Raw genomic sequence first — 22,984 nt, forward strand, 5'->3', positions numbered from 1 at the left:
TCATTCCCTCTCTGCTAACCCATTTCTCTCTTCCTATCCTTTCCCTTCTCCTTTCATTCCCTCTCTGCTAACCCATTTCTCTCTTCCTATCCTTTCCCTTCTTCTCCTTTCTTTCCCTCTTTGCTAACCCATTTCTCTCTTCCTATCCTTTCCCTTCTCCTTTCATTCCCTCTTTGCTAACCCATTTCTCTCTTCCTATCCTTTCCCTTCTCCTTTCTTTCCCTCTCTGCTAACCCATTTCTCTCTTCCTATCCTTTCCCTTCTCCTTTCTTTCCCTCTCTGCTAACCCATTTCTCTCTTCCTATCCTTTCCCTTCTTCTCCTTTCATTCCCTCTTTGCTAACCCATTTCTCTTTTCCTATCCTTTCCCTTCTTCTCCTTCTTCCCTCTCTGCTAACATCTTTCCCCCTTCCCTTCCTCTCATCCTCCCTTCCCTCTCTTCCTTACAGATACAAAAAGAACAAACGGCATGGGAAAAAAACAGAAGAAATAACAGTAAAGGGAAAACACAGAAGCAGGAAGAGCATCATAACAGGAGCAGACATTGACAGACAAAATGTAGAGAGAAAAAAATACAGAAGTGACTTAGCATATTTCAAGTTAGGTTAGGTTAGAAGAGGGAAATGGAACAAGTAGAAGAGATGGACAGAAGTAGAGAAAAGCAGTGAGTAGAGATGGGATAAAAACAGATAGTAGAGGAGGAGAAGCAGAAACAGCATTGATACTCGTAGACAGAACATTAGCAGAAGCAGGAAAAGGAGAAGGGAGACAGAACAAGTAGAAGAGATGGACAGAAGTAGAGGAAAGCAGTGAGTAGAGATGAGATAAACAAACATATAACAGGGAGAGGAGGAGAAGAGGAGCAGAAACAGCGTTGATACTCATAGACAGAACATTAGCAGAAGCAGGAACAGGAGAAGGGAGACAGAACAAGTAGAAGAGATGAACAGAAGTAGAGAAAAGCAGTGAGTAGAGATGAGATAAACAAACATATAACAGGGAGAGGAGCAGAAACAGCGTCGATACTCATAGACAGAACATTAGCAGAAGCAGGAACAGGAGAAGGGAGACAGAACAAGTAGAAGAGATGAACAGAAGTAGAGAAAAGCAGTGAGTAGAGATGGGATAAACAAACATATAACAGGGAGAGGAGGAGAAGAGGAGCAGAAACAGCGTTGATACTCATAGACAGAACATTAGCAGAAGCAGGAACAGGAGAAGGGAGACAGAACAAGTAGAAGAGATGGACAGAAGTAGAGAAAAGCAGTGAGTAGAGATGAGATAAACAAACATATAACAGGGAGAGGAGGAGAAGAGGAGCAGAAACAGCGTTGATACTCATAGACAGAACATTAGCAGAAGCAGGAACAGGAGAAGGGAGACAGAACAAGTAGAAGAGATGAACAGAAGTAGAGAAAAGCAGTGAGTAGAGATGAGATAAACAAACATGTAACAGGGAGAGGAAGAGAAAAGCAGAAACAGCGTTGATACTCTTAGACAGAACATTAGCAGAAGCAGGAAAAGGAGAAGGGAGACAGAACGTGTAGAAAAGATAGACAGAAGTAGAGAAAAGCAGTGAGTAGAGATGGGATAAACAAACAGATAGTAGAGGAAGAGAACAGCAGAAACAGCATTGATACTCGTAGACAGAACATTAGCAGGAGCAGGAACAGGAGAAGGGAGACAGATCAAGTAGAAGAGATGGACAGAAGTAGAGAAAAGCAGTGAGTAGAGATGGGATAAACAAACAGATAGTAGAGGAAGAGAACAGCAGAAACAGCGTTGATACTCGTAGACAGAACATTAGCAGAAGCAGGAACAGGAGAAGGGAGACAGAACAAGTAGAAAAGATAGACAGAAGTAGAGAAAAGCAGTGAGTAGAGATGGGATAAACAAACAGATAGTAGAGGAAGAGAACAGCAGAAACAGCGTTGATACTCGTAGACAGAACACAAGCAGAAGCAGGAACAGGAGAAGGGAGACAGATCAAGTAGAAGAGATGGACAGAAGTAGAGAAAAGCAGTGAGTAGAGATGGAAGAAAATGAAAACAGTAGAAGAGAGGAACAATAACAAAAAAAAGCAGGAAAACTTAGACAAAACGTTCGTAGCAGATGTAGCAAAAAAAAAGAAAAAGAAGAAGCAGGAAAAGAAGAAGGGAGACAATGAGTAGAAGAGAACAGAGGTAGTCAGAAGAGTATAAAAAAAAAAAAAACAGTAGGAGAGGAACAAAAAACAAGAAATATTAAGACAAAATGTTCGTAGCAGAAGTAAAGAGAGAGAGAGAGAGAGAAAGTTGGTTGATGTGGGTGGTCGTGGATGTACAGGGACAGCATGTGGGAGATATCTAGCCAGGGTGGGATGGGGGAGTGTGGGCTGATGGGTTGTGGTGGTGGTGAAGTGGTAGGTGGACCAGTAATGCCCTCACAATTAGGGGTTGGCGGACTGCAGGGAGCCAGACTGGAGCGTGCTGGTCCACTCCTGAGGTGCTGTAGAGCTCTGAGAGTGGGTGGGAAGGTGGCAGGCTCAAGATGCAATGGTAGTGATGGCACAGCACCTCGCTTCTGTGGGTGGCTAGAGGGGGAATGCTGATTTCTGCATGGAGGGAGACAACTGGGGAGGACCGCATGGCCCCCACTGTGATCCTCAGGGCAGCATTTTGGATGGTGTGTAGTTTGGCAAGGCTGTTCCTGTAAATCACAACTAGGTAAATACACACACACACACACACACACACACACACACACACACACACACACACACACACACACACACTGACATATTAACCTGAAAGAGAATAAATATTAATTGATTGAGACAAGGCAGTTCCACTCTCCATCATGGTTCTCATTCTACACCAATACTATATCGACTTTTCTATACCAATTTTATAATGACACCCCTTATGGAAGTTTACAGGGGTGCAGATATTCAATAAAACTCTATATGTTTCTGGAATATTCTGACGACAATGATGCCTTATCAAATGTGTGTGTTTAAGAATACGACTCGTAAATGCACAAGCTCTAATTTTGCTAGTGAATTCAACGCAGGTCAAGTATTCTAAATTGCCAATGACAAGACTTTCAATCTCCATCTTGAGGGGTCAGAGAACTTCTTTCTGCATTATGTGGATCTTTCATTTAGCTGCACATGCCTTGATTGAATATGTTTAAATAAAGTGAGAGAATATTGTATAATTTCCAATCTCATCCATGACTGATGAAATTCTGAGTCAAATGCTTTCTTGCAATTTATGAAAGCCATGAATAGTGGTTTATTGTACTGCACTTGGCAGAGTTTACGACAACTTGTTTTTTTTATGTGAATGTGGTCAGTTGTCGAGGATCCACTAGGAAATATAGCTTAATATATTCTCTTCAGTCACACTTTGACTTTGTATAATAAAATTGTTCTCTTATCAATAAAATTACAATATGACATTATAATATTTTGTGATGGGGTCTCTTATGCACAGCCTCAACCGTTACATCAAATCTTTTAACCACTTGACTGCGGATTTCCCACAGTCAGACCTCACCAAGCTACAGGAATGGAACAAAAAGTGGCTGCTACAATTCAATGAAGAAAAATGTAAAGTCCTGCACCTTGGGAGAGGATATCCAGCACACCAATACCACATGGGAAACACTCCACTATCCACCACAGAGGCAGAGAAAGACCTGGGAGTATATGTTACCAGGCTACCAGTGAAAGCCAAATCTGTGCCAATCACAGCGGACGGGTTAAGGTCCTCTCAGTGCCATCCACCAGAAACATTAGGCCTGTGTGTGGGGATCCATGAATACCATTACCTTACCTTAACTGAAGAGATGGTCAGCAGGCGCCTCCACACTGGCTACCCTAGGCCCTAGAACTGAATTAACGAATTTAATCAGATATTTATTCAATGGAACACTTTTAACATGCACAGAAATTTACGACAAGATAATCATCCAACAGCATATCCAAAAGGAGTAGTGCCCAAAGTTTCACAAATCTCTTAACCCAGTAGCAGCGACGGGCCAAATTTGTGGCTTTACTGTGTAGCAGCGATGGGCCAAATTTGTGGCTTTACCGTGTAGCAGCGATGGGCCAAATTTGTGGCTTTACCGTGTAGCAGCGATGGGCCAAATTTGTGGCTTTACCGTGTAGCAGCGATGGGCCAAATTTGTGGCTTTAACGATAGCAGCGATGGGCCAAATTTGTATTTTACCGTGTAACAGCGATGGGCCAAATTTGTGGCTTTACCGTGTAGCAGCGATGGGCCAAATTTGTGGCTTTAACGTCGAGCAGCCATGGGCCAAATTTCTGGCTTTACCTGGTAGCAGCGATGGGCCAAATTTGTGGCTTTACCGTGTAGCAGCGATGGGCCAAATTTGTGGCTTTACCGTGTAGCAGCGATGGGCCAAATTTGTGGCTTTACCGTGTAGCAGTGACGGGCCAAATTTGTGGCTTTACCGTGTAGCAGCGATGGGCCAAATTTGTGGCTTTACCGTGTAGCAGCGACGGGCCAAATTTGTGGCTTTACCGTGTAGCAGCGATGGGCCAAATTTGTGGCTTTACCGTGTAGCAGCGATGGGCCAAATTTGTGGCTTTACCGTGTAGCAGCGATGGGCCAAATTTGTGGCTTTACCGTGTAGCAGCGATGGGCCAAATTTGTGGCTTTACCGTGTAGCAGCGACGGGCCAAATTTGTGGCTTTACCGTGTAGCAGCGATGGGCCAAATTTGTGCCATGATATAACCCCCAAAAAAATAGATGATACATAATCTGATCACAAATGCTTTGATATATATTATGAAATGATTAATGTGAGACGTGATTTCTTCTCATTTTTCTCGCTTGGAGGGACCATTAAGAAACATGATCCCCGCTGCTACCGGGTTAATTATGGGGCATTCCCTGAATATTCCACAATCAAACCAACAGAAAAATGTCATTGTTTAATTAAAAGTTCAGAAGTAAATCATCACTTCATGGCTGCCCTGTGTCTCTATGGGTGGCAGACATATGAGTAGCATGCCACACATCAGCCTTGGCAATCATAAACTATTTTGGTAATGTCAATTGCCCGAGGATTCTTTAACCTGGTAGCAGCGGGGATCATGTTTCTGGTCCCTCTAAGTGAGAAAAATGAGAAAAAATCACCCCTCACACAAACCTTTTCATAATATATATCAAAGCATTTGTGATAAGATTATGTATCATCTATTTTGGGGGGTTTATATCATGGTACAAATTTAGCCCGTCGCTGCTACACGGTAAAGCCACAAATTTGGCCCGTCGCTGCTACACGGTAAAGCCACAAATTTGGCCCGTCGCTGCTACACGGTAAAGCCACAAATTTGGCCCATCGCTGCTACACGGTAAAGCCACAAATTTGGCCCGTCGCTGCTACACGGTAAAGCCACAAATTTGGCCCGTCGCTGCTACACGGTAAAGCCACAAATTTGGCCCATCGCTGCTAGACGGTAAAGCCACAAATTTGGCCCGTCGCTGCTACCGGGTTAAAGGAATAAAGAAGGCTTCAAACTTTTGTCTTTCTACACAGGTATATACAATTAATGCCATGTACTTGTGTTGTGTCCATTACACCCTAACCAAAGTGATGTGCCGACAGTGCCGTACTATAAATCTCAATCTCCATGCCATAACCAGAACCTCCAGTGACTCAGCCTGTCTCCATCTACTACTACCATCTACACGACCTACACCATAACCAGTATCAGCCTATGGTTTCGTCTGTCCACTTCAAGCACTTACTCCACCTTTCTCCTTATCCCTACAACCACCTCCACTAATGCCAGTATTAAACACCCATGCACTTTCCAGCCTATGTCTTGTTGGATTATGTTATGTTGTTTGATGAGTTTGGACAGGCTGCTGCATTGGTTGGTGAGACCTTTCGATTCTTTGCCCGACGGTTCACCCTAGCATGGCTCATAGGGAAAGGTCATCCAGGTAAGAATCCATACTCCACCCTCATCCATCCATCCACCTTTTCATCCATCAGCTGCAGTATCGCCAGGAAAAACAAGACCAATGACCCAATTCACAGCCCTACTTCACCTTGCTCACATGAAAGAAGCCAGCTACCCCCACCTCACTCCATCCTCATCCATCTACCCACCTTTTCATCCATCAGCTGCAGTATCGCCAGGAAAAACAAGACCAATGACCCAATTCACAGCCCTACTTCACCTTGCTCACATGAAAGAAGCCAGGTACTCCATCCCCATGCATACTTCACAGCACCCTGATAAATCTTACCTGAGAGATTGCAGGAGCCTGGCAGATACAGCACAGTGGGGTTTCTGCCAATTGTTACACTGGCATACTTCCGGCAGACCTGACATGACCCTCTGATGTGCCTACCAGACTCCTGCAGGGTGGGGAGAGCAGCCAAGGCCCCTGATGAGTGATAGCCTGGGATGCTCTGCAGGGTAATTCTCATCCAAGTCATGTTTTCCACACTTAAAGTTTTACCACATCTGTCAGGGAGAACAAGGTATATGTTAACTATCTGATGTATAAAAGAGTAGTGTTTCTTAGGGTTAAACATTTGGTACGGTATAAGTTTCCCCACGTCTGTCAGGGAGAATAAGGTACATGTTAACTATCTGATGTATAAAAGAGTAGTGTTTCTTAGGGTTAAACAGTAAGGTTGGAATTATAAGACACTTTTGCTTCTCATGTCAACTATTTATGAAGGTCAAAGAGGGGGTCAGTCTGGTTCTAACGAGTGTTTCCTTAGGGTCACGGTACAGAAGAAGGGTCAAACTAACACCAGGGTCATAAAACTACTGCTGGAAATGCCCACAACTCCCACGAAAGCCTTGTCAAATGTGTGTTCCTGGGCGGCGAAATGTCTTCTAATACGACCCTAAGTTAATAAATTTTGGTATATCAATAATTTATGAATAGTCGATGTTTTGTGAATCCCCACCCAGTAACTGCCATTTCCCTTGCCTCCCCTCAGCTGCCCCTTATGATTTATTGGGTTTATTGGGTTAGTAAGGATAAGGAAAGGGTGAGAAAGGGACAGAAAGGGTTAGGAAGCATAAAACAATAACTATACTAATCTAAACAAGCGAAAACAAGGCATTACAGTTTATTACCGCCTCGAACAACCACAACCTCCATGAAAGCCTGGACTAATATGCCCGCAGGTTTATTGGGTTAGTAAGGATAAGGAAGGGATGAGAAAGGGGCAGAAAGGATTAAGAAGCGTAAAACAATAACTATACTAATCTAAACAAGCAAAATCACAGCATTACAGCTTATTACCGCCTCAAACAACCACAACCTCCAAGACTAATATGCCCGCAGGTTTATTGGGTTAGTAAGGATAAGGAAGGGGTGAGAAAGGGACAGAAATGGTTAGAAAGCATAAAACAATAACTATACTATTCTAAACAAGCAAAATCACAGCCTCGATCAACCACAACCTCCATGAAAGCCTGGACTAATATGCCCGCAGGTTTATTGGGTTAGTAAGGATAAGGAAGGGGTGAGAAAGGGACAGAAATGGTTAAGAAGCATAAAACAATAACTATACTAATCTAAACAAGCAAAATCACAGCATTACAGCTTATTACCGCCTCAAACAACCACAACCTCCAAGACTAATATGCCCGCAGGTTTATTGGGTTAGTAAGGATAAGGAAGGGGTGAGAAAGGGACAGAAATGGTTAGGAAGCATAAAACAATAACTATACTAATTTAAACAAGCGAAAACACGGCATTACAGCTTATTACCGCCTCGATCAACCACAACCTCCATGAAAGCGACTAATATGCCCGTAGGTTTATTGGGTTAGTAAGGATAAGGAAGGGTTGAGAAAGGGACAGAAATGGTTAAGAAGCATAAAACAATAACTATACTAATCTAAACAAGCGAAAACACAGCATTACAGCTTATTACCGCCTCGAACAACCACAACCTCCGTGAAAGCCTAATAAATGTGGACGCAATTTTAAGCTCTGAAAAGTCTGAAACGATCCCTGGTGATCTTTCAACCCCAATAACTCCGTATGGGCAGAAGAGTTGGTCCCATTTTACATGTATTTCACTTCTCAGAGTTACTCAAAACATGCCAAATGAGTCAGTTGTGAATGCTTAACAATAACAGCTGAGTAGTGGCATGGTTGTTGGTTGAGACACTGGTATATAGGTCAAGCAAACTACATACCAGACATTTATATAGAAAGTTAATTGGGTCCATAACAATAAGGGCTGAATAGTGCATGGTTGTTGAGACACTGGTTGAACTACAGTGGTATATAGGTCAAGCAAACTACATACCAGACATTTATATAGAAAGTTAATTGGGTCCATAACAATAACGGCAGAGTATTGCATGGTTGTTTAATTGTCGAGTCACTGGTTGAACTACAGTGGTATATAGGTCAAGCAAACTGCATAGGACATTTATATGGAAAGTTAATTGGGTGCATTAAATTCTAAAGTGAAAATGATTGATAGTTTATTGTTATACAGGGATACAACGAAGGGTTAAGATTCGTTTTAGTACCGTACCAGAATTTCATTACCTATACCTTATGAAACAAAGCTAGCTATTCATATATACCTTTTCTGCAGATGGTGAAATTGCAATAAGTCCCTTTTTAGTAGTTTCCGAAGAAAAAAATTATCTCCAAATGAAAAAGCATAATATTTTGGCCCGAAATGAATAGACAGTGTACCAAATTTTGAGATGGGCAACTCTCTGAACAATTACCATCTTTTCTACAAACGTTCACCAATCATGGAAACGCTTTCAAAATCCAATTCGAGGACTATTTATTGTTGAAAATAGGGGATAATATTAAAACGAATCTTTACCCAACCAAGGAAAAGGGAGAATTAATTAACCTGCCATCCCAACACCCAGGCAAAATATTTAAAGTAGGTAAATATATTATAAGACACTCACCCTTTTCATATCAGCTATTTCTAAAGGTCAAAGATGGGGTCAGTCGGGTTCTAATGAGCGTTTCTCGAGGTTCACGGTACAGAGGAAGGGTCACACTACCACCAGGGTCATAAAACTACCCCTGGAAATGCCCACAACTCCTATATGAAAGCCTTGTCAAATAGGTGTTCTTGGGGGGGCGAAATATCTTATGATACGACCCATATAGTTACTTTGAAGCCCGATTTGTCAGCTTCGGGCGCCATATTAGCAAGGCAAGAGGAAGCGTGGTGTTATTTCCTCATTTTACCATATTCAACCTCCATGGCAAGGTTCATATCCCCCAGAAATGTCAAACAGGGGTCATTTTGTGGTAAATAACAAGAGACACCTTCCTCCCAATATGGCGGACTGGCAGTTCACTATATAGCCTTCCACTCATCCATGCATCGTATATGTCACTATAATAAAACGTCCTGACCAATCATACATCCAATCCTACTCATCTATAATGCTTCGGCTATGCATAATTAACGTTTTGCTGCGAACCTGTGCCTGCCGTGACCTTCCTCCTCTGTGTCTCGTCTCGGAATGGGTTTCGAGGAAGGGTTGAGCAGGGTTATCAAATTATCGTACTCAGCCACTCAGCACGTCGTATTTTCCGGTCTCTAAGTCACAGCTATCGCAAAAGACGCCAATAAGTAATGCTTTTAACGATAACTTTAACTGGTATTTCGTTATCTGTGTGGGTAGGAGAGTTTTGGGCCCTGAAACTGATAAATGTGATGTTTTGAGTACGACAATTTGTCAACGCTGGGGTAGAGGGGGGCGGGGCATCCTTCTCAGCCAATCAGCGTCGTCCACGTGTTTGCTCTCCCATTTTCTGTAAATCTCCAAAGCCCACGATGAAAAATATTTAATGCAGTCCAAATTCAGTCCCTTAATTCATCCTTCTGCAGCGTCATAATGAGTATAGGTACCCAGGATCCGTGGATTAGATTTAATTAACTTTGAACCTATCTTTGAATCATCACTCGAGCGGTTCACCAGCCGCTTCGAGCCAAACAAAATCGTTACTCTCGATCAATATATTTTCTACACTTTTGCAAGTTTATTTCAGCCTCATTGTTATCTATTCTTAAACCTATTTACTATTTAGACTGCAAAATCATAATGAGTAGGAACCCATCATAAGGATCCGTGGGTTAGATTTTATTAACTTTCGCTCGAACGGTTCACCAGCCGCTTCGAACCAAACAAAATCGTTACTCTCGATCAATATATTTTCTACACTTTTGCAAGTTTATTTCAGCCTCATTGTTATATCTATTCTTAAACCTATTTACTATTTAGACTGCAAAATCATAATGAGTAGGTACCCATCATAAGGATCCGTGGGTTGGATTTAATTAACTTTGAACCTATCTTTGAATCATCGCTCGAACGGTTCACCAGCCGCTTCGAACCAAACAAAATCGTTACCTTCGCTATATTTTCTACACTTTTGCAAGTTTATTTCAGCCTCATTGTTATCTATTCTTAAACCTATTTATTATTTAGACTGCAAAATATAATACTCTAGTAAAGAAGATTAAGAATTTGAGAGAGAGAGAGAGAGAGAGAGAGAGAGAGAGAGAGAGAGAGAGAGAGAGACCCGAGCACGGGAAGAGGAAGAGGAAGGAACAGGAGCAGCATGGGAGGAGGAACTAGAGGAGTTTGGGCATTAAAGAGGAATCGGCAGGGGACGAAATATATGAGGCGCGCCGCGCGCGGTCACTGAGAAGGAAAAGAGAGTCGGGAACATGTATGCGGTATAGCTGGCCGTGACCTCAATGCTAATCTCTGTCGCACTGCCCTTTAATTAATGAACCTGTGGTGGGCAAGAACACATTACCCCGGGGCACGTACAGGGCAGTGCAACATCTGGGTCTAGACCCGTAATTAATTTTGGGTTTTTTTTTGTGGAAGACTAGGTATAGAGGGCATATAATTGGTTCATGAGGTGGGGGAAGGGTCAGAGACACGCCAGTCCTCGTTGACAGACCGACTCGGGCGGCTAGATTTCGATCGCCGATAGAGTCGGTCTGTCGGCATCCTGCTACGGGCCGCCAGATATATATAAGTCCGTACGTGCTCCTCCGCGCAGGGATCGGGAGCATTTTTGGATAATTTTTTTGCCCCTAGTGATACTAGGAGATAAGCATGTTTCCTTTGTTTGGATCGCCAGGATAGACACTGAAGTATTTTTTTTATTTTGACTACCGCTACCGCAGTACCGCACACCACGTACCGCACACCGCTTACCGCACTGGGAAAGAAAAAAACGGGACCGCCACTACTCCGGAAAAAGTACCACATTACCGCAACCGCACTACTAGTAGATTTTTCAGTACCTCGCCCACCTCTGCTACTAAGTGACAAGAACAGATTGGGAAAACAAGACTGTAAATTCACAGGAGAGGAAAAGAATAGTCCTGCAGATATTAACACGCGTACGGCAACCATCAAACTCCACAAGAAAAGCGAGAAAGTTCCAAATAAGAAAGGTCATTTGACACAATACACCAGACAGGCAAGATATATGATACTATTTCCAAAACTGTTTAGGGTTTTATATAAAGATAAATTTAGGGACACGCTACTAAGCTGAGGTAGGGTACGAAACATTTGGGAGAAATAGGGATATATCTATAGAGATTTTTTTTATACACATACATAAAAGACGTAATTTCTGGGTGAGCTAGAGGGGCTATAACCACCCCAAAATTTTCTACATTGGCCTCAAAATGTCCCCAAAAGTACTTGTTGTTGAAAAAAATTAACACACTTGAGAATGCCCGGCTCCCCCCCGCCCCCCCGCCATGGACCTATGATCGATGCCCGGCCTACCCCAAAAAATCTACCTATATTACGGGCCTGATATAGCCTTAGAGAGATTATTAGAGCAGTTACCAGAGCGGAATGGAGTACGAAAATAAAATCGACATGTATTATATCAGTGGAGAATATTGGGAAAGGTCTTATAAGCTCCCTGCTGGTCAGTAAGAGTAAATAACTATATAATGATAACTCAAGTAACTGTCTATAGATATTGTACTAACGTTAAGTATATATTCATTACTGATAACACAAATCGGCAAAAATAACGATGCCGATTATCGATGAAGGAGTAACGAGAATATCAAATTATATATTATTTTACAATTTTAAACAAGTACTTGACTGTGATAGTAAACGATTAATATACTACAAATTTACATCATCCTTTATTACGTTAGTGACTGTTGTAATATGTAATCTTAATGCTATTTCTAAGACACCCAAACTGTTATGTGAACCCGAAAAATAACGTGTGAAAAGACTTTGAAATAATATAAAAAGAAAACCAAGACCACAAACGTGACAAAAAACAGGAAAGAAAACCAATTAAAAAAAGCACTGGGACAAAAGAAGAATCACGACATAGTGGGAACCGTTAGAAAGGCGTATCCCACATTTACTATAACTAGACTAAACTGGACTTTCTGCACCCAGGGAAGAATATCACATTAACATAATAAAATAGGACAGGAAAATAAGAATAAACACCAAAGGACTAAATTCTGGGATCCGTTACAAAGGCTCATCCCACGCCTAGGACTGGACTGAGAGGTCTGTTATGCGTGCCAAAAGTGGACTCTCCTCTTAAATTCCCTTCTTATTAAGTCCTCCAGTAAGTTGACCTCCTCACTGACTCGAAATTAACCCCCTACAGGACACCGGGGACACTTTTCCAGACCCGGTTGGTAATGGCGAGTCTCATGGAGGGAGGGAAAGAGACATCAATATTGGTGGTCATATTTGTTTATTTGTTGTTGTTATCCGCGATGGTTTTCCTGGCTTCCTCGTGTCCTTCTGTATCTGTCTGTGTTGCTGTGGTGGTGTATTAACGTCTGTGTGGCTGTGGAGGGCTGTGCATATATGTGGTGACGTCAGCGGCTTGTATGTCTGTAAGTCTTCATGGCGTCTCCGGAAGAGCTGGCCGCCGAGGGTCGTGGATTTGATTTCTTCTGGATTATTGTCGCCATCACTGTCTGTCTGTTCCTGATGGCGTGTCGGTGCCGTCTGGATTTCAGGGTGAACGTATCGTGAGGGGTTGTTGCCCTGTGGTGTCTCTTGTGTGGGAGAAGGACTCCTCAGCTGCTCGGTCTGTCACTGAGGTGTTGACCCGAGGCTTGGTATGCACGGTGAGTGAGAGAGAGAGAGAGAGAGAGAGAGAGAGAGAGTTGTACTGTGGTATGTGTAGATGTGTTGTCTTAGTCAGGATATTTTTATTTATTTATTTATTTTTTTTTTTTTGCCCATCAGTGACCCGGGAAAATGACATGTTTGAGTTAGTGTGTGTGTGAGAGAGAGAGAGAGAGAGAGAGAGAGAGAGAGGTGTGACTTGTACTGTGGTATGTGTTGTCTTTGGATTATTTTTTTTTTTGCATTTTGCCCATCAGTGACCCAAGAAAATGACATAATTACTTAGTGTACTCTAGGGAATTTCCGTAATGCAGGGATACTCACATCTAAGTACATATAGAGGAGTGGGGTCTGAAACCTCTTCAATGGTAAACGGGGAAATTAAATGACCCCGACTTACAACTTATTCCCGTCACTGATATAAAAGAATTTGAAAGTCACTGCACTGCATTAGATATTAACTGCTAGCAACATTTATATAGGTTTTAGTGTGTGTTTAACCTTACTGTAGTGCATTTCCTTGGAGGCCTTGCAGTTTTAATTTTTAATTTGTCTTGGCACAGATGCAAGGGGCTGCCGAGACAAGGGTATACATTACTCCAGAATTACACCCAATTCACTCCTGTGGTTGTCACTAATTTTGTGATAGATTTTTTTGTGCTAATCATCACTTTGTTAACTCCTTTCATCACAAACTGCTCATTTTTTTAGATTATTGCTACTAAATAAGCTTCATAGTGTAGTATTTTAATGAGGATAGGTTACTATTTCAAGTGATAGGCTATTATTTTATCGGCAAAAAGTTATTGTCTGTTAGGTTAGGGTGTTTTTAAGTTTTTAGAAAGTGCAGCATATTGGGGCATGGGTTTGGTGGTTACCTGCCCTGTTATCTTGAAATTGGTGTGATTCTAGAGTTTTACTGCAGACGCCAAGGGCTGCCACAGGTGCTACAGCCACACTTTACGTGATTTAGTGAATTTATGGTACTTGCTTATGAGTAATATATGGTTACCCCACCCAAAAACCTGGATTCCCTCTGGCCCCAAAGTGTGTAGGTGATATGAAAAGAAATATGAAGAAAATGGTTGGGGTTGTCCTTCAGATTTACCAAATAGAGAAGTTATTTAACCTGGTAGCAGCGAAGGGCAAAATTTGTGGCTTTACTGTGTAGCAGCGACGGGCCAAATTTGTGCCATGATATAAACCCCAAAAAATAGATGATACATAATCTGATTACAAATGCTTTGATATATATTATGAAATGGCTTGTGTGAGGGGTGATTTTTTTCTCATTTTTCTCGCTTGGAGGGACCATTAAGAAATATGATCCCCGCTGCTACTGGGTTAAGGGGAGAGTTCACCGTGAAATAATATGAAAAAATAAGATATATACATACATGATAGAATTTTATGCTTTGGGAACAATATAATATAAAATATGACTAATAGCAGACTTTTTTCATTATTTCATAAATTTACATGCCCATAGCAAACAGTAATTTACGTAACCAGTGGATGGGCGTGGCATGCCGGTCATAGTGCATTTAGAGGGATTCAGCATTGGGTGTTATTTTTAATGATTAACGTATGACAAAAAAAAACACATACCAGTGCATTTTTGTGAATTTGGCAATTGACTTGGTGCCTATGTGTGCCTCGCTGACTTGGCTTTCAGTGTGCTTAAGTGCATTGAAGTGTCTCTTGCTGATGAAAATGTTTGTGAGCAATGAATATTTAAAAAAAGGCTTGGAACTTTGAGAGACACTAAGAAACAAGAGAACCCAAGAAAAGAAGAGGAAGAAGAGGCTAGTACCAGCAAAGGGAGGAATATCTAATTAAACCAGGCGCAAATTATGGGCAATCTGATACCCTCGTCCTCAAGCAAATAATGCCTTTCAAAAGGTCAGATCATTATATACATGCATTGGTATGTTGTTAATGAATACGGAATTTAGTTGGTTTTAATATGACAGAAAATGGAAAAAAAAATAATAATTGTGTTTTCCTCAAAAGTAGTCGCTATAAAAATTGCAAATGGTGTCTGTTCTTATATTTTTAGCATGATTTTGATAAAAACTGAGGATTTTTTGCCACCATTGGTACCCCACGGCACAAGTGAGAAAACTTGTGTTGCAATCTATAGGGTAATCACTGCTCAGTTTTTTTTCTGAAATAGTGAATGTGTGTGCGTGTTTTTTCTACCTTGTTTTTTCTTTGTTTTGATTTGATGATTACTAAAGAAATGGAAACACTTCATTAACTTAGTACTGATGTTTTGAGTTGTAAGCATTCAAACTTATAACAGAGGAGGTTGATGTATATGGGTGGTTGTAACAGAGGTTGAGTTCCCTTTATCCTGTATGTTTTGATTTGATGATTACTTAAGAAATGGAAACACTTCATTAACTTAGTACTGATGTTTTGAGTTGTAAGCATTCAAACTTATAACAGAGGAGGTTGATGGATATGGGTGGTTGTAACAGAGTGTGAGTTCCCTTTATCCTGTAAGTGTCTTTTTTCCCCTCATTCCTCTTTTAACTCTGCAGAAGAGCTTTTTGTTCTCCATATATTTTGCTGATATTTTCCTACCAAAACCTTCATGCACTCCCTTGTTACTTTTCATTACCAATCGTTTCACTGATCCCTTGCTCTCTTTGTATTTTCTCTCCCATCTCCTCTTCTGGCATACTTCTCGGAATTTAACATCCATTATTATTGTTCAGTTTGGTGGAAAATTCCATGAAATTTAAGATTCCATTCTACCTTATCAGTTTGCATACAGGAAAACCACCAAGTACCATTATAGTGTAGTGCAGCGACGGCCTGATGAACGAGCCTCCCATAACCCACTTAGCCAGGGAGGTACCTCTTTGGCAGACTCGGTAAGGAGTGGCTCTCCCGTCACGCTGGTCGCGGGTTCAATCCCAGGCAGCCGGGGAATACCCTCTCTTTGTCTTGATTAATTTCTCGTGTTATTTCGATACACGCAGAGGCCATGTTGAGAAATAGGAAGGATGGAAAATAAGCTCGTCGGGGCATTACAGTAATCCATTTCATTCCGTCTCTTTACTCGCAATCGTAGATGTGGCTAGTTCGTGATTGTGTGAAGATCAACTTTATATTTTCAGTGATATATTTGAATGTTTGTGTATACCAAAAAAAAATTCAGGCTCTCTTATATGAACCGCAAGCAGGCTGATTTGCACCGATAATGTACCATACAAGCACGCAAAAGAACAACTTGTACATCATAAATTTACATGCCCATAGCTAACAGTAATTTACATAACCAGTGGATGGGCGTGGCATGGCACTCATAGTACATTTAGAGGGATTCAGTATTGGGTGTTATTTTTAATGAATACCGTATGACAAAAAAAAACAAAAACATACATAGTCTGATCATACTTGAACGATTTATAGCCTTTCAGATACTTATATTTCATCTCATTCAGGTACATAAAATGACATACGACTCTGCAATTGCCTATGCATAAGGAATTTTGATGTGCTCCATGTAAATAACACGGGTAGCCTAATATTCAAAATAGCCTAGCATCGCATTCAATAGTTATTATTTACTATTTCATGTTATGTCAGTTATTAATCATTATTTACATGCAGCAAATTACGATACCCTTTATTTACACTTGCAGAGCCACATGTCTTTTAATACTCCTGAAATGAGGTGAATTACATGAATTTGAAAAAACATAGATCGTTTGAGCTTGATGTGACTATGCTATTTGATACAAGCTTGTTTTTTCTTGTGCTTGTATGTTTGATTATCGATGCAAAGTTGTTTTTCGTATACAGAAATATTCAAATATATGATTAAAAAATAAGCTTGAATGCCTATTAGAACAGTTGATTTTCACATATGGTATTCATGAACTAGAAATGCGCATTGCCCAGGTGCCGCATCTATAAAAATTCTCGCTTTGTTGGTGGACAGATGTAATGAAACAGACTAGTATATATAGTACATATAGTAGTCATAAACTTCAGATGCCGCTGGATGAAGGAACTTAAGACAAATTGTTGGGAGTTTGGCTTTTCTGCAACATTTGATCTTTTTAACCCGGTAGCAGCGACGGGCCAAATTTGTGGCTTTACCGTGTAGCAGCGACGGGCCAAATTTGTGGCTTTACCATGTAGCAGCGACGGGCCAAATTTGTGGCTTTACCATGTAGCAGCGACGGGCCAAATTTGTGGCTTTACCGTGTAGCAGCGACGGGCCAGATTTGTGCCATGACTTAACCCCCCAAAAAATAGATGATACATAAACTGATCACAAATGCTTTGATATATATTATGAAATGGTTTGTGAGTGATGATTTTTTTCTCATTTTTCTCACTTAGAGGGACCATTAACAAATACGATCCCCGCTGCTACCGGGTTAACCATGATGACATCTTGCTAAACCTTGGCAGTATAGGAATGGGTGGTTCTGTTCTTATCATGAGTCGGTCTTTGAGGAGTGGCGCTAATCCTGCCTGTGGGGATGGTTGTCATAGCAGATACTCAGTGTTCATTTTGGTGTACTGCAAGGACATGTGTTGGGTTTTCTGGTGTTTATTTGCTTCATACAGAGGACCTGAGGTGATGGAATATAATGTTTTGCTAATGAGATGCTGCTACTCTCCTGTCCAGTATTCCTTCTCAGCGTTGCCAAATTGTCGTACTCTGAACATTGCATTTATCATTTTTTGGGCTCCAAGACTGTCGTAACCACACAGAATAATGATAGAAAATTAAAGTTATTGTAAAATGGTTAAATATTGATGGTTTTCATTTTTTTTGCTTGAGTTATCGGTCAGAAACTACGAAAATGCAATGCGGTGAGTTGGTAATTTGGCAACGCTGCTTCTCCTCCTTCACCGTGTTTCCGAGTCATTGAACAAAGATCCACCTGCGATTTCTAACAGGTGCCAAAAATGGGATATGAAGTTAAATCCAATGTCGACTAAAAGCATGATTATCAGTCAGTCTTGCACCCTAATACATGTTTGTGGCGCACTATTTCTGGCTTAGCATTAAGTGTATCTAATCAAATGATAATTCTTCGTGTTACTTTTAATTCAATGATAATTTGAAATCACATTTGTTCATTAGTATTGTTTCTTTTTTGTGTGGGTTTTTTTACGTCTATGCCTATAGCGCTGGTAGGCTTGCTTGAGGGGCCTGGATGGTGTTCAGCTCCAGCCCGTCATGGTGCAGGCAAGTGTTTATAGTGGCGCCATCTTCTCTTGTCTGCCGATCAAAAGCTTGAAATGATAAGGACGTAAAACTTTTTGTAGACTCATACTCCTGCCAGTTGCTTATGATTAACTGTATTTAATTATAGCTAATAATTCTAATGATGATCAGTAGGCGGCACAATGCTGCGCCAGGGAGACGGACTTTGTAACCTAGAGAATTTATACTTATCTCTTGCACCATGTTTAATAGTAGTAATAATGCCTGTATAACAAACAAGAAACTCATAGTTCAGGGTAAGCCATGAGTTCCAAATGTATGTAGAAAAGTTATCATGTATCAATCACTAAATCTTGATTGGGTTGACGATTCTACCAAATCTCATTTTAAGTTAGTAGACTATTCCAGCAAATCTCAATCTAGCGTACTATTTCACCAAACTGAGGAAACAGTGACTGGAAAAAATGCCGCTTAATCAAATTCCACTAAATTGAGGATACTGTAGTCTGGCCTACAACTGTAAGGGATGTTACCATGCTTGCTTCAAGAATAATGTCCCATTCTATAAGGGGGTTGCTCAGAATTAATGGATGACTATTTTTTTATACTGATTATTTAAATAGGATGTATGTAGAGAGAATACAACTACATTTAAAACTTATAATAGAATTTTATTTTCACAGACATGGATCAAAACCGAGATGCAATCCGACTGAACTCTGTGCGGAGGATTGACCCTCATGTGGTGCAGATCGTTGACAGCGCCAACCGCACAGCCTTGTATTCCTACGAGCAGGGGGGCGAGTCCTGGGCAAAGACTGATGTTGAGGGCACACTAATGGTGTACTCAAGGGTTGCACCACCCCACCACATGGTCACAATCATCAATAGGCTGAACAAATCAAATTTCATAGAGCCGCTCTCTGGCTCCTGCGATTTACAGGTCAAGCCTCCGTACCTCCTCTTTCGTAATGGAAAGGGCGTCATCTATGGAATTTGGTTCTCGGATGGGGATGATGTGCAACGTATCGCGACTGCTATTGAGGATCACATGAGACCGAACCTTATTAAGCCAGCACCACAGCCAGCCCCCAACATCCTGGCAGACCCAGCCGTAGCAGTAGCCGGGGCCCCTGGCGGTGACATCATGAGCATGCTGTCCAGGGCACACGGGGAGTTTGAAAGCAAGCGCCAGGAACCCCGCAGCATCACCAACACATCCACAAGCACCAACAGTGACATAGTGAAGCCGGCGCCCCTGCGGGTGCAGGCCGGGGAGCAGAATACTGTAGCAGATTTCTTTGCCAAGGTGTCTGTGGCCCAAGCTGGAGGGGGAATAGCTGGCCTTGGAGGTGCTGGCCTACACTCACCCTCTGGATCTGCTGCACCACCGGCTACATCTGCCGGTGCATCTTCCCCCGGTACCAATCCAGTGCTGCAGAAGCTGTTTCAGGGTGCAGCAGCAGTGGGTGGCCAGGCCATGGTGCAGCTGCCAGCTGGAAGTGCTGTGCAGGGTCAGCCAGGTGTTGGGGCCACCAATCCAGTGCCCATCCCTGGTGCTGGGCCCCAGAGTCATGCTTCCTCCCTCTCCTCCAGTGTGCCTGCTGGTGCGCCCATCTCCTTACAAGAACTGGAGGGCCGCTTTAAGGACAACCTCAAGATGTCTAGCCAGAACAGGGAAGAGGAGGCCTCTCCAGCAGTGCAACAACAGCAGCAGCAAAAGCAGCCCTACGCCCCACAGCTTCCTCAGTCAGAGCCTCCGCTGCTCTCCCCACAAGTGTTCACCACTTCTCGTACCTCCGACCCGCCTGCTGGTGGTACGCCGCCTGTAGAATCCCCTGGTCCTCGCAGCTTCGCAGATCTGCTCAGCTCTAACTCAGTCGCCGTGGTAGATGCACGGCCGCTGAATGGCTCCCAAGAATCTTTGCACGATGGTTTGCTTGGGTGCCCCTCGCAGGTCACTCCCCTCACACAGGAGCAGCTTGTCCAGGCCTTCACGCTGCTTCTCAAGAAAGATGACTTTGTAAGGCAACTGCATGAGGCTTATGTACAGGCATTAAACCAATCCCTCAAGGGCTTCTTGTAGGTGTCTGGAGAGTGTGAACCAGTGCATGCCAGTTGGTTCTGTTGTCTGCTATCGCATCCTCATGTATTAATGCATTCATCACTCGGAGTGCTGTGTATAAATGTATGTTTATCAGCTGAGAACAGAAAATAAAGGTTATATTTTTAGCAAAGGTTTAATAAAATGTATTCTGGATTGAGTGAAGATGATATTTCAACTTATTCATTTGCATTGTAAGGCAAGTGTTGGTGAGAGTGTATGTATATATAGTATGTACGGTATATTATATATATATATATATATATATATATATATATATATATATATATATATATATATATATATATATATATATATATATATATATATATATATATATATATATATATAATGCATACACACATACACACACACCTATGCGATATGTGATAATACCATTGTGTTTATAAATCTAAGAAAAGTCAGGGCATTGTTGGAGCATCACTTGAGTGGAATTTCTATTTTTATTATTGTAACTTTTATTTTCCGTAGCACAAACATGAGTGTCGACTAGTGTAGGCGCTACCAAACTTCTGTCACTCATCCCCGGTGACGGCTGAGATATAAGGCTTCAGGCGAGAGCACTGCTGTCCCGGGGATGCAGTCACTGCGACCAGCTGCTGCATCACCGCTAGGCTGGTGTTAGGACACGGGGCACAGGAGGAGTGGCACTGTGCCCTCCATTGTGTCATCTCTTTAGAGGGCAATTCTTTTCCTCCTCCATTTTGTGATGCAGTTGTACCTCATGGCAAGAAATGAATTATGTAGTGAAGTATGATTTTCTGGCAGTGTTGCAGAACGCTGGAAGAGCTGTACCTGAGACTGGTATGTTGAATGATGTAGCAGTTTATTTCCTATTTTTTTTATCTAGCTACAGTTGGCTGCAAATATTCACCATAGGCTGTAATCTCCCATGAGTCACGTCAGAGACAGCGTGTGTTTTAATTCCAAAACCCAAAATGTTACACTATAATGTGTATTACCAAATATGAGAACATTAAATGTGAGACATTAACTGGTGACTTTTTATGCTTGCGTGACAGACCTTAGAGAGGGAGCAGTAGTGAAGCAGAAGCAAATACAAAGTTTTTTCTCCTTTTCAGTTACTTTACTGAAACAAAATCAAAACGACATTAAAGAGAGTCCATCATAAATGTTCTGCAAACCATTTCACTGGAGCATATAGATATTTCTCTAAATAATATATATGTATCCTTTGAGGAAAAAAATCATATTCTTTAAAAAGCCCTAGTATATTTCCTTACATTAACCAAGTGCAGTTCTATATGGCACTGTTTAACCCGGTAGCAGCAGGGATCATGTTTCTTAAGGTCCCTCTAAGCGAGAAAAATGAGAAAAAATCACCCCTCACAAACCATTTCATAATATATATATCAAAGCATTTGTGATCAGATTATGTATCATCTATTTTTGGGGTTTTATGCCATGGCACAAATTTGACCTGTCGCTGGTACACGGTAAAGCCACAGATTTGGCCTGTCGCTGCTACATGGTAAAGCCACAGATTTGGCCTGTCGCTGCTACACGGTAAAGCCACAAGTTTGGCCTGTCGCTGCTACACGGTAAAGCCACAAATTTGGCCCGTCGCTGCTACACGGTAAAGCCACAAATTTGACCTGTCGCTGCTACACGGTTAAGCCACAAATTTGACCTGTCGCTGCTACACGGTTAAGCCACAAATTTGACCTGTCGCTGCTACACGGTAAAGCCACAAGTTTGACCTGTCGCTGCTACACGGTAAAGCCACAAATTTGACCTGTCACTGCTACACGGTAAAGCCACAAATTTGGCCTGTCGCTGCTACACGGTAAAGCCACAAATTTGGCCTGTCGCTGCTACACGGTACCCCCCTTGCTGCCTTGCATATATAGATAAAATTCACTCCCAGGTTTATTGACAATGGTAAGCCCAACTTAACTAAAAACTAAGTTAATAAAGGCGATAACTTTCTATTCTTTTATAAACTTATCAGTAATAGCAAACGCTCTTGTCAAGATAATGGTAAATTCTCCAACATCAGAAATTACAACTTTTCCTCCCCCTGGAAATTATTAATGCCCCCAGTTTAAGAACCACTGATCTAGATAAATCTTTATAAAAAAAAGCAGTTTATGAAGGTGAATTGTATTTTGTTACAAGCTGATAGACGATACTTTCAAACAAACTTTCCTGCTGTCAGTAAAATGCATCGAGTTGTGAAAACACTCGTTCACACTTATTCTAGATTTTTATTTTACAAGTTTTGTTTAAATTAGGGTTTATTAAATGTTTTCTACATCCTGAAAATTACTTCGGAGGCGTCGGATTGAGGATGGGCAGTCTGAGGGGTGGGAGCGACTCTGCCATGCATTCCATAGAGTAGTGGTTTGAATCTTATATTTTTCGCCTCCTTTAGCTAGGAATGGCTCTTCCTTACGACGCCCCCCCGTCGTGCATATTAGCCCACGCTCTTATAAAGATTATAACAAATATTCCAACAAATTCACACTTCTTCCCCAAGGCTCGCGATCCACCTTGA

At 41.7% G+C, this 22,984-nt stretch overlaps 1 protein-coding gene across 2 annotated transcripts; it reads left to right on the plus strand.

Annotated features, from left to right (window-relative positions):
• Nucleotides 1–12,464: 12,464 nt before the first annotated feature.
• LOC126988726 (mRNA-decapping enzyme 1A-like) lies at nt 12,465–21,460 on the plus strand. Of its 2 annotated transcripts, none has more exons than XM_050847089.1 (2): nt 12,465–12,626; nt 19,025–21,460. In XM_050847089.1, exon 2 carries the CDS (start codon nt 19,027–19,029, stop codon nt 20,425–20,427), a length of 1,401 nt encoding a protein of 466 aa, XP_050703046.1. In that variant the 5' UTR covers nt 12,465–12,626; nt 19,025–19,026; the 3' UTR covers nt 20,428–21,460. The 2 variants fall into 2 exon arrangements, with proteins under 2 accessions (XP_050703046.1, XP_050703045.1); XM_050847088.1 differs by lacking the exon at nt 12,465–12,626 and adding an exon at nt 12,750–13,140.
• Nucleotides 21,461–22,984: the final 1,524 nt, after the last annotated feature.

This window comes from Eriocheir sinensis, chromosome 70 (assembly GCF_024679095.1).
Source record: "Eriocheir sinensis breed Jianghai 21 chromosome 70, ASM2467909v1, whole genome shotgun sequence".
Lineage (NCBI taxonomy): Eukaryota > Metazoa > Arthropoda > Malacostraca > Decapoda > Varunidae > Eriocheir > Eriocheir sinensis.